Genomic DNA, 13,334 nt, shown 5'->3' with positions numbered 1-13,334 from the left:
TAACTCATTGGTCTCTAATTGTCTACCAGTTTTGCAACTTATTGTTTTATTTTCCCTTTTCATATATTGCTCTTGTGTACTAAATTTGTTTCCTTGTCTATACATCAGTGCATTCCCTGTATTATTCATCAGAAAACTTGTACGTTTTATTTCTGTTGGTCAGTGCTTCTGTTTCTGACTGTTTTTCTGACGTCATCTATTCTACAATAAAATTCATTGTAAAAGAAATGGGAGTTCTTATATTTGTGCTTGTGTGTCATTTCCCAGGGCCCTCCGCTGGGTGGTTCCTTGACTGGGTGGAAATTGATGCACCATCTCTTGGACACAGGGTCAAATTCCCCTGTGGACGCTGGCTGGATAAAACCGAAGATGATGGCTTCATCGAAAGATATCTCTTCCCTTCCGAGCTGCAGACCGAAGAGTACACACCATGTATGTATATAGGACATACACCTATCACATAGTAAGCAATGCCTGGAATATGATCTCCGTTCAGGGAGGTCGTAAAATGACACAACAAATGACCAAGAGATTGCCAAAAATTAAATCTGGTGCAAAAGAAGGCATTTAAAGTATAAAATAAAAAAAATTATAATTTCTGCTTATAAAGTGGCCTGTATTTTCCATGTACGTTGCTTTAAAAATAGACCCCCCCCCCTTCTGTGCATCTTCTCCCAGTCCTGGGTGGTCCTTGATGATACATCACTGTGTATGAATAAAGGGTGTTGTGGTGAAGCCCCTCGGGGGTGGGTCTGTGATGCACTGTACTCACAGAATGCCTTCAGTCTTTTGGGTTGATTGGGTGTCTTTCAACCCTGAGGACATCTAGTGGTGGATAGCTATTACTACAGGGGCAATACTGGATAGAAAGTGAGTAATGTAGATGAAGCTAATACTTTTGTATACCTCCACATGGACTTAAAGGGTAACTCCACCTTTGTGGGAAAAAATAGCAATTACAAAAATAATGAAAGCATATACAATTGCTACACAAGTCATATCCTAATTGAATGTTTTTAAAAAATGACCTTTCCTTTTAAGGACCAGTTCACACTGCATGCGTTTCAGTTGCTTTTTTTCTGCATCCAAAACACACAGAAAGTAGGTTATATGGTTGTCAATGTCATAGTTCACATCAGTGCTTGCAGATCCAGCGCGTCAGAAAGAAAAAGTAGAACAGGCTGCATTTTTCCTGCACAGAACTGTACTGGAACGCGGTAAAATGCATAAAAAAAGCACCTAAATGCACCAGAATGCACCAAAAACGCACATGTCCCTATTTAAATTGAAGAAAAAGAGGGAAAAAATTAACTGGAATGCATAAAAAAGCGCTGGAACGCGTAAAAAAAACAGAACACGTAAAAAAAAACTGGAACGCATCTGGACTGCATTTCTATTGTGTGGCCCGGCCCTTAGTCTGCAATGCTGTAATTTTCTGTAGAATGGAATGCAATGCAATATGGCAACCTGGAGGCGCTCTGTACACAGATGGTGTATGGAACCCCCCCCATGTCATTTCCTGCTTGTGCGATTGGCTCACTGATTTTCCCAGAAGTCACATTTTAGGCATCCCCTGCAACAAAAATGAGACAGCAGCAGTAGCCATTGGCTCCCACTGTGCTGTCAGTCACAGCCAGTGAGGAGGGGGCAGGGCTGAACCAATGCTGTGTGTGTCAATGGACACACAGAGCGAGGCTCAGGAGCGAGCCTGTATGAGTGCCCCCATAGCAAGCAACTAGGTGAGGGGGAGGATCCTGGAGCGCAGGTGGGGGACCTGAGAAAAGGAGGATTGGGGCTGCTCTGTGCAAAACCATTGCACAGAGCAGGTAAACATAACATGTTTGTCATTTAAAAAAAAACAAACCAAAAAAAAAAACGACCGTTTACAATCACTTTAAAGAGCAACTGAACCAGGGGTGTCAAACTGGCGGCCCTCCAGCTGTTAGCAAACTACAAGTCCCATCATGCCTCTGCCTTTGGGCATCATGCTTGTAACTGTCAATCTTGCAATGCCTCATGGGACTTGTAGTTTGGCAACAGCTGGAGGGCCACCAGTTTGACACCCGTGAACTGAACTCTGAAAGCTGTACCCAAAAAACACAAGCGGGGGGGAGGGAAAAGGACTAGTCAGCGGTATGGCTTATGGTCTCAGTATTGCTTGTGGTCTCTCTGCAGCTGATCTTTTCCCCATTACTGATGTAGCATGCCTTGTTCTGTACTGTGACTCTGTGTGGAGTCAGTCATCTTGGTAGAGGCAGGGTTTGCTTCCTCATGTCAGAGCTTTCAGCAAAGAGAACAGCGATCAGCACTGTAGTGACATCACCAAATCTCCTGAGACTGGCAATCGGGGGCAGCAGCACCTTAGGTGATCTCACACTCACTGTGTTCATAACTGAAGTATAGTAGACTATTTTTTGGGGGGGAAAGGGTCCAGTAAATATGTCACATTTACCAACTCCTCCTTTCCTGAATGAACACAATGAGTGATCAGTACCAATCACTCACTGTGTTCATAACCGAAGTATAGTAGACTGTTTGGTTTTTTTTTTGGGTTGGGGGCCCTAGCAGGTTGGCTGTATGGGACCTTGTAGTTTCTATCAGCAGCCCTGGCCACATGGACTTCGTCACTTCCAGTTCCGGTCTTGTGCTTACTGTTATCGGCTTGTACACGCATTTACTCAATCTGATCTCAGTTTTATAAAATGCTTTGGAAGCCAGAGGAGAATTATGGCTCTATTAGACCCTAGATCTCTCCATAAAGAGGACCTGTCACGGTCCACGCTACCACAAGGGATGTTGTTCATCCCTTCTGATAACAATAAAGTTAATCCACAAAAAAAGGACAGTATAAAAAATGTTTTTAATTAAATAAATAATAACATTTAAAAAATGTAAAGCGTCCCCTTCCCCCATGCTCACACACAAATGCAAGCGCATACGTAAGTCTTGCAAACGGTGAATGCACCACACACGTGAGGTATTGTCGTGAACATCAGAGCAGGAGCAATAATTCTGGCGCTGGACCTCCTGTGTAACTCTAAGTTGGTGACCTGTAAAGGCTTTTAAAGTATTGCTTATGGAGAATTTTAGGCATTGTAGTAGCCTTGTTCCACAGGCATACGCAATTTTTAAGAATGACATGTTAGGTATTTACTCTGTGTGACATTATTTTTCATATTTTACAAAAAAATAGAGTATTATACTGTGTTTGTGTTCACTGAAATTCATTAAAGGGTATTTGTGCAGTGTTTTTTTTTTCTTAAATACAATGTGACATTCAAAAATTGCAACACCCACCATTTTACTCTCTAGGGTTTCTGCATAACAAATATTTAATATTTGGGCATTTTAAGTAATTTTCTAGCAAAAAAAGGCAGATTTTACATGTATGTGAGAGGAGTTAGAAATGGCCTCAACCTTCGGAACATTTCCAAAATCCACCCCTTTCTGGCCAATGACACCACAAAACAACTTATCCACGCCTTGGTTTTATCCTGCCTCGATTACTGCAACTCCCTCCTCACTGGTCTACCGTTACACAGGCTATTCCCCTTCAGTCTATTATGAATGCTGCTGCTAGACTCATACATCTTACCAACCAATCAGTGACTGCTGCCCCTCTCTGCCAATCCCTTCATTGGCTTCCACCAACCCAACATATAAAATTCAAAATACTAACCACAGCTTACAAAGCCACCCACAACACTGCCCCTAGCTACATCACCGACCTCATCCACAGATATCGCCTAAATTGCCCACTCTGCTCCTCCCAAGACATCCTCCTCTCTAGCTCCCTCATCACCTCCTCCCACACTCGCCTCCAGGACTTCTCCAGAGCCTCTCCCATCTTCTTGAACTCCTTACCACAGTATGTCCGGTCAGCCCCCACCCTGTCTGCCTTTAGGCCATCTTTGAAAACTCACTTATTCAGGGAAGGCCTACCCCACCTCCACCTAAGAACTGTACTTGAATCACCTCCACCAGATCATCCCCCACAGCTATCATCTTTTGTACCACCTCCCCCTTCCTTTAGATTGTAAGCTCCACAAGCCGGGCCCTCATATTCCTTCTGTACCAGGGGCGGAATGACAACTCATGGGGCCCCCAGGCAATAGGGGATCATGGGGCCCCTGTGACCTTGCCCAAACTCAAAAAAGCCTATGAAAAAGGTACCGGGGCATCTCATGGGGCCCCTTACTGACCCCATGAGTGACACGCAGGGCAAGGCTTGTCGGTGCCGACCTGAAACCTGTGCTGACCTACATCACTGGCTGTAGCAGGGGTGGACTGATGACTCATGGGGCCCTCGGGCAATAGGAAATCATGGGGCCCTCGCTCACACTCAAGCCACACCCAAAAAAGCCTATGAAAGGTACCAGGGGCATCTCATGGGGCTCCCTACTGACCCCGGGCCCTTGGCAGTGCCCGAGTTTCCAAATGGTCAGTCCACCCCTGTTCTGTACTGAAATGTATTGTTGCTGTACTATCCCGTTATATTGTAAAGCGCTGAGCAAACTGTTGGCGCTATATAAATCCTGTATAATAATAATAGTGAAGTAGTTAAGAAGTAAGTAAGAAGTAGTTAAGAAGAAAAGCCAAAAAAATGAAACATGCCACTAAATTAAGCATGATATCCTCCATCTTGTATGCGCACATATTTACTCAGTGATATGACCCGTCTCTCCCTAGTTGTGCCCTATGAGATTACAGTGTACACCAGTGACATCTTCGGAGCGGGGACAGATGCCGATGTGTTCATCGTTCTGTACGGCAGGGACGGAGTCTGTACGTCGCAGAAGTCCCTCTGTGTGAACAAGCGTGAACGAAGAATGTACTTTGAGAGGAATTCTGTAGACCAGTTCATAGTGGAGGTAAACTTTCTAAACATTGAAGCGCAAGTTCAGTCATTTTTCATACAAGCATGTGCACAGCGGGTTCTGTTTGTACAAAGAAGGCGCTCCACCAGTGTATGGATCCATGCCGCCATACCAGTGGAATTATATACAATCAGATTCGGATAGTGGAAGAATGATTTATTTTGAGCATATGGACTTATAACAGATTTTTCACTTTTAGTTTATTTATGGTGCACATTTTACAGGCACACCTTGGTTTACGAATTTAATTCGTTTTGCGGGACTTTTCATATTCCGAAAAATTTGAAAACCGAAATGCGGTTTACCATAGGAATGCATTGAAAACCAATTAATCTGTTCCGGAGGTCAGAAAAAAAGTAAAAAAAAAGTCTTATCTGTTCAAAACTCTTTCTAAAGTGCACTTTAAAGGCATAAATACTGTACAGGGACGTGATTAAAAATAATTTGTAAATGCATTGAAAACCAATTAATCCGTTCGTATTGCGGCAAAAATTCGTAAACTGAGCCATTATTTTCAATGGATTTTCATTCGCAAACCGAAGATTACGTTAACAGAGGCGTTTGTAAACTGAGGTACGCCTGTATATAATTTGCATGTTTGACACTTGTGGTACAACAAATATTTGACCCTTGCCATACCTTGTGGGATTTGTATATCAAGCAATTTTTGCTTGCAGCCTTACTAACCCCATAGCGTGGATTTACTTTTGAATATTACATGACAATACATGAACTTTAACAAAGTTTGATTTGTTTTGTGATATTCAAACATTTTTTCTTACACTTGATGGTATTTTAAAGACAACCTTTAAATACAAAAGGGAAACTATTTCTTTAAGAGAAACATTTTATTTATACATCTGTAATAGAGATGCTGGGTGCAATAACTAAAAGCAAGTCATACACGCACACAATCAACATGTAGTCATGCAGGTTCCTTTTAATCAGCATTTGAACCATTACTTATTCTATGCATGTGAAAGACCATATACCAAATGAAGACCTGCCCTGGCACATCATTCACCTGGCACTCCAAGAAATAACAGAATCCAACTGCAATACTCTTGCACTGTCAAAACCTCCACTTTTATTATCACACAACACATCGGAGGATATATCTTATAGTCATCACAATCTGCATAATAACACACACCAATAATAATTTGAGCATTACAGCATGAAATAGACACATCATTTGACAGCGTCACAGCATACACTTAATACATGAGTTGGAGGAATACTGCCCCATCATTGGTATCATTGGTATCCGTTGGAGGAATAGTGCCCCATCATTGGTATCCGTTGGAAGAATAGTGCCCCATCAATGGTGTCAGCAGGAGGAATAGTGCCCCATCATTGGTATCAGTTGAAGAAATAATGCCCCATCATTGGTATCAGCTGGAGGAATACTGTCCCATCATTGGTATCCATTGGAGGAATAGTGTCCCATCATTGGTATCCATTGGAGGAATAGTGCCCCATCATTGGTATCAGTTGGAGGAATAGTGCCCCATCATTGGTATCCATTGGAGGAATAGTGCCCCATCATTGGTATCCGTTGGAGGAATAGTGCCCCATTATTGGTATCCATTGGAAGAATAGTTCCCCATCAATGATGTCAGCAGGAGGAATAGTGCCCCATCATTGGTATCCGTTGGAGGAATAGTGCCCCATCAGTGGTGTCAGTGGGAGGAATAGTGCCCCATCAGTGGTGTCAGTGGGAGGAATAGTGCCGCATCACTGGTATCAGTGGAAGGAATAGTGCCTCATCATTGGTATCCGTTGGAGGAATAGGGCCTCATCATGGTATCAGTTGAAGAAATAATGCCCCATCATTGGTTTCAGCTGGAGGAATACTGTCCCATCATTGGTATCCATTGGAGGAATAGTGCCCCATCATTGGTATCAGTTGGAGGAATAGTGTCCCATCATTGGTATCCATTGGAGGAATAGTGCCCCATCATTGGTATCAGTTGGAGGAATAGTGCCCCATCATTGGTATCCATTGGAAGAATAGTGCCCTATCAATGGTGTCAGTGGGATGAATAGTGCGCCATCATTGGTATCCATTGGAAGAATAGTGCCCCATCAATGGTGTCAGCAGGAGGAATAGTGCCCCATCATTGGTATCCGTTGGAGGAATAGTGCCCCATCAATGGTGTCAGTGGGAGGAATAGTGCCCCATCACTGGTATCAGTGGGAGGAATAGTGCCTCATCATTGGTATCCGTTGGAGGTATAGTGCCTCATCATTGGTATCCGTTGGAGGAATAGTGCCTCATCATGGTATCAGTTGAAGAAATAATGCTCCATCATTGGTATCAGCTGGAGGAATAGTGCCCCATCATTGGTATCAGTTGGAGGAATAGTGCCCTATCATTGGTATCCATTGGAAGAATAGTGCCCTATCAATGGTGTCAGTGGGATGAATAGTGCCCCATCATTGGTATCAGTTGGAGGGGAATAATGCCCCATCATTCATATTAATGGTAGGAATAGTGCCCCATCATTGGTATCAGTTGTAGGAATAGTGCCCCATCATTGGTGTCAGTGGGAGAAATAGTGCCCCATCATTGGTATCAGATGGAGGAATAGTGCCCCATCATTGGTATCAGATGGAGGAATAGTGCCCCATCATTGGTATCAGTGGGAGGAATAGTGCCCCATCATTGGTATTAGTGAGAGGAATAGTGCCCCATCATTGGTATTAGTGGGAGGAATAGTGCTCCATCATTGGTATCAGTGGGAGGAATAGTGCTCCATCATTGGTATCAGTTGGAGGAATAGTGTCCCATCATTGGTGTCAGTGAGAGGAATAGTGCCCATCATTGGTATCAGATGGAGGAATAGTGCTCCATGATTGGTATCAGATGGAGGAATAGTGCCCCATCATTGGTATCAGATGGAGGAATAGTGCCCCATCATTGGTATCAGATGGAGGAATAGTGCCCCATCATTGGTATCAGATGGAGGAATAGTGCCCCATCATTGGTATCAGTGGGAGGAATAGTACCCCAACATTGGTATCAGATGGCGGAATAGTGCCCCATCATTGGTATCAGATGGAGGAATAGTGTCCCATCATTGGTATCAGCTGGAGGAATAGTGCCCCGTCATTGGTATCAGTTGAATGTAGATTTGTATTTTTAAAGACATACAGTATATTTGGAAATGTATTTTTATATATATATATATATATATATATATATATATTGTAACGGGGTTAGCTCGGCAGCGGGTGTGTGTGACCCCCTGGATGGGTGCACAACACAAAAAAACAGGCACAGCACAACCACAGTGGAGGTGAAAAACAAACAGGTGCAATTTATGTACAATATTTACAAAAAAGGCAAACCAAAAAGAAACATCAACATAAATCCTGGCCAACTCGGCTACTTACTGCAACAACCACGTTTCCCTAGCTACCCACTAGGTACAGCCTGCAGCTATACCTAGTTGCTAGTACTGGAGGCTAGCCACACAGGCTTTGGTCTCCCTGCACACAGATAAGATGTCAGCTCCCCAGACAGTTCAGGCACAGATCTGGTTCCAGGATGGAGCAACTCCCTAAGCACTCTGGGAAGTTTTATACAGGTCTTAATGAGCCCACTACCTTCAGCTGGGCACATTACCTCAGTGCTGAAGGACTCAGCACTTCCCTCTAGTGGAACAAATCCCCATAAAGCCTGAACCTTGGACAAATGTATCGTCCATCCAGGATGCAACCAGATGATTTCACCTGCCTACTGTCACAATATATATATATATATATATATATATATATATATATATATAGAATATGGCCAAAATTGTAGCATTTCAAATATAAGTCAATATATTTGGCAAGAATATTTTAAAAATATATTTCAAATATATTTTTCTCCCATCTGGGTACAACAGTCACACTTCTTGAACCAGAAAACCAAACTTCTCCTGATCTGCATACATGCCCATACCTCTGAAACACTGACTTTTTCTGTTCTTTCTGCAGCTGGAGGACATTGGGGATGTGATTGAAAAGATACGTATTGGGCACGATGGACAAGGCATCAACTCCGGGTGGCACCTTGATAGAGTAGAGATACGGCGCCTGTTACCCAACGGAAAGGTGATGCTTAAATCACTTACACACAGACGGAGGAATTTTCAATTGCAAAAACTGGAGGAACCAATGCTTGGTTTACAGGCATCAAAATCATTGGTTTTACAATTATCAAAACAATTGAAAAATGAAATTTTGATTCCATTATTTATCGGTAAACAAATTGGAAAGACACAATTCACATGAGATGGCTCGGTATGGATTTACAACACATAAGGGTTGATTTACTGAAGGCAATTAGACTGTGCACTTTGCAAGTGCAGTTGCACTTATTTTCTCTGGAGCTTCGTGAATGTGGTAAGCCTCTTCTTATTTCCATCATCCAATCATGTGCAAGCAAAATTGCTTTATTTTCCCCTTGGGTATTCTTTAAAATGTTTTGCACATTACATTTCCTGAGGAAAATGGGTGCAACTGCACTTGCGAAGTGCACAGTTTATTTGCCTTTATTAAATCAACCCTATATTGTCAACCCACAAGGAAGAAAAATATATTTTAAAAATACATTCTTAATATATTCTTCCCAAATATATTGACATATATTTCAAATACTACAATTTTGGCCATATTCAATATATTTAAAAAATATATTTCAATATATTTGTGAATATATTATTAAAAATATATTCAGAACACATGCTGCAATATATATCAGTGTAATTTGGAATTCATTTACAAGTATATTTAAGAATCTATGTTTAAATGTATTTTTTTAGATGCTCAAAAATATCTGGAAAATATATTTAGAAAAATATATTTTTAAATATATGCCTTTGGAAAATATATTTTAATTTACATTTTTGGAATACATGTTAAAATATATTCGCGTAGGCCAACATATTGTAAGTATATGTCGCATGTATATTTTTTTTTTCTAAATATATTGAAAATATATTTTTCTTCCATATGGGAAGTTCTCCAGTATAGACAATTATTGCATTGCATTGTTCGGTCCACATAGTTTTTTTTTTAACCTCTTGCCGTCCGCCTGCTGTTTATAAACGGCAGGGCGGTGGCACTCCAGGGGCGGGTTGCCGTTTCTAAACGGCACCCGCCTTTTCTAGCTGTGCGCGCTCCCTGGGAGCGCGCAGCACCTCGATCCGGTGCCCGCTGTGTCCTCCGGACACAGTGAAACACCGATCGTTGGACGGGACCTCTGTACGAAGTCCCGATCATGTGATCACTGATTGGCAAATCAGTGATCACATGCAAAGTAGTAAGCAAGTAAGATCATTGCTTACTACGTATGAAATCTGTGAATGATCACAGAGGTCACATGGTACAAGGCTATTCACAACAGCCTTGTACCATGTGACAAGGTGTGACCAATCACAGCTCACTCAGTATTTCTCAATGTCTGCAAGACTGCAGACAGAGAGAAAGAAAAATTATTGCTTTTACATCCTATATGGGTGTAAAAGCAATCACTGTAAAAAAAAAAAAAAATCTTCATCACCCCCCACAAGCAGTGCAGTATCACCATGGTGACACTGTACTGCTAGGGTGACAGTATGTAAAAAAAAAAAAAAAAACCCCATAAATAATAATAAAAATAAAATAAAATTAAAAAAAAGTTTAAAAATTATAATTTTTGGTTATAAACTAATTTGGCTTATTTTTTTTTTACTAAAAATATAACGGAATACATTTTGGTCAAGATTTATGATGAAAGATTATTTATTTGCAAAATTTTATAAGAAAAACACTTTTTTTCAAAATTTTTGGACTTTTTCATTAACATAGCAAAAAAAATAAAAATCCCAGCAGTGAATAAATACCACCAAAATAAAGCTTAATCTGTCTCAAAAAAATGGTAAAAAATTCATATGGGTACAGTGTTGCATGACCGCGCAATTGTCATTCAAAGTGTGATAGCACTGAAAGCTGAAAATTGCCCTGGACAGGAAGGGGGTAAAAGTGTCCGGACAGGAAGTGGTTAATCCTAGAAACCCCTGTAGAGGTACTAACTGATCATTTGAACCATATATCCTATATGAATATTTATATCATCCATGATACAATTCTTTCGCATATTATACAGTAGATAAATAATTGGCTTCTATGGTTTGTCACTTTTATTCAGCCTCTAAAAGAATAAAATGTTCACTGACTCTTTATTTTTGGAAATATGATGCAGGGTTCACAGACTGTCACCTTTCCATGTGAGCGTTGGCTGGCAAAGTCCGAAGACGATGGAGAGACCATGAGGGAGCTCACACCATCGGACATCTTTACGGAGAAGCTCACAAAGGACGGCACTCTGAAACAAGTTGAAATGGAAGTGGAGGACCCTCTGGAAAGTAAGACTTTGAAGTACATCATTATCCTATTAAAGGGAAATCCAGTCAGTCTACTATTCATATTATATATACAGTATAGGAGAAGTCTAGGGGCCACAACTGCGGCCCCTGAAAGCACCAAAAGGGTGCACAAAATATTCCGAAACTGCAAATATGCCAAAGAAGATGGTAAACAACAGACACTGGGGACGTTATATGAGATTGTTGGAGTTCACTGTCATTCATGCAAAGCAATGCTTCCGCTCCCACCACTAGGGTCTCCAAAGGGGTGTTGTAACGGAACCAGACGCCGACTACACTTGGGTATTTCCGTTTGACTCCCGCTTCCCCGTCCGAACACCGATCACAGACACCACTCTTGAAGTAAAACCAGGAAATAGACTACTTTATTTTAACACAGATACAAGATATATACATTCAAGGGAACAACCCCCCTCCCTGCATAATGACACAGGGTGGGGCAATCTACCTTTAGTAACAAGAGACACACCAGCAGACAGTCCCATCAGTAGGGAGGGCTGCTAGAGACACCCCCCACCAAGCCAATACACATAAACACATACATCCCATAATAGTTTGCTCCCAAGCAAGACACACAACAGAACAATGGGATGCAACCACATGGCATTAAACAATGAACAACCCCCCACCCCAATATTAACACATTTCACCCTGTACCACTAACAGGCACAGGGTGACTTACACATAAGAGGGTATGGGGAGCAAAGACAGGGGTCTCCTCACCCCTACAAAGTGAGCTGTGTTCCATGGACCCCCACCCAAAGTGACTCCCAGGTGTACGGCACATACCAAAAGGCCGCAGTTAGGCCAGCTAGAGTTAGGGCTTTTTTTCAGCAGGAACTTGGTGGAACGGAGTTCCATTACCTCCTACTCAGGCCCTCTGCTCCCTGCTCACCACTATCACTTCTGTATTTACAAGTCACAACTTGTCTACCAATGGCTTCCACAGATCTCATCTCCAAAGCAGCTCCCACTGAGTGCAGGATGGGGACAAGGGAGATGCAGGTGCCCGGGGTGCAGTGCAGATGCCGACAAGCCTACTGGATGATCCAGTAGGTGAAGCCACCTACAGTGTGTGGGGAGGTACTAGAGCCGGCTGGGTGCTTCAGCTTAATGCAGCAACAAAAGTAAGAGACGTGAAAGATGGTGGAGCTTTTAAGGAAGGGGGGGTGAAGATGGGTACAGTGGAGGGGTGGGTTGCGTGTAGAGGTCAGTGCCAAAGAAGGGTGAACATGAGGTATGGATGGGGGATACAGAGGTAAGCCGCTGTGGAAGAAGGCTGTGTAGTGCATCCATGAACTCTACACTCTGTATGCAGCACACCGCAGAACTCTGCACTCTGTATGCAGCGCACACCTAAATGCTACACTCTGTATGCAGCACACCCCTGAACTCTACACTCTGTATGCAGCGCACCCCTGAACTCTACACTCTGTATGCAGCGCACTCCTGAACTCTACACTCTGTATGCAGCGCACTCCTGAACTCTACACTCTGTATGCAGCACACCCCTGAACTCTACACTCTGTATGCAGCACACCCCTGAACTCTGCACTCTGTATGCAGCACACCCCTGAACTATACACTTTGTATGCAGTACACCCCTGAACTCTGCACTGTGTCTGCAGCACACCCCTGAACTGTACACGCTGTATGCAGCACACCCCTAAACTTTACACTCTGTATGCAGCACACCCCTAAACTGTACACTCTGTATGCAGCACACCCCTAAACTGTACACTCTGTATGCAGCACACCCCTGAACTGTACACTCTGTATGCAGCGCACCCCTGAACTCTACACTCTGTATGCAGCGCACCCCTGAACTCTACACTCTGTATGCAGCGCACTCCTGAACTCTGCACTCTGTATGCAGCACTCCCCTGAACTCTACACTCTGTATGCAGCACTCCCCTGAACTCTGCACTCTGTATGCAGCACACCCCTAAACTTTACACGCTGTATGCAGCACACCCCTAAACTTTACACTCTGTATGCAGCACACCCCTGAACTGTACACTCTGTATGCAGCACA

The 13,334-nt window shown here is 42.7% G+C and overlaps 1 protein-coding gene across 1 annotated transcript in view; it reads left to right on the top strand.

Annotated features, from left to right (window-relative positions):
• LOXHD1 (lipoxygenase homology PLAT domains 1) overlaps positions 1 to 13,334 on the top strand; it is a 296,932-nt gene that overhangs the window by 162,621 nt on the left and 120,977 nt on the right. The window contains exons 25-28 of the mRNA XM_089662524.1: positions 268 to 432; positions 4,690 to 4,871; positions 8,868 to 8,984; positions 11,116 to 11,278. Coding sequence (XP_089518650.1) covers positions 268 to 432; positions 4,690 to 4,871; positions 8,868 to 8,984; positions 11,116 to 11,278 — 627 coding nt within the window. The remainder of the gene's footprint in view (positions 1 to 267; positions 433 to 4,689; positions 4,872 to 8,867; positions 8,985 to 11,115; positions 11,279 to 13,334) is intronic.

This window comes from Staurois parvus, unplaced genomic scaffold, assembly GCF_062004578.1.
Source record: "Staurois parvus isolate SC_StPar_1 unplaced genomic scaffold, SC_StPar_1.0 ptg001489l, whole genome shotgun sequence".
Lineage (NCBI taxonomy): Eukaryota > Metazoa > Chordata > Amphibia > Anura > Ranidae > Staurois > Staurois parvus.
This window is presented reverse-complemented; position numbering and strand designations above follow the sequence as displayed.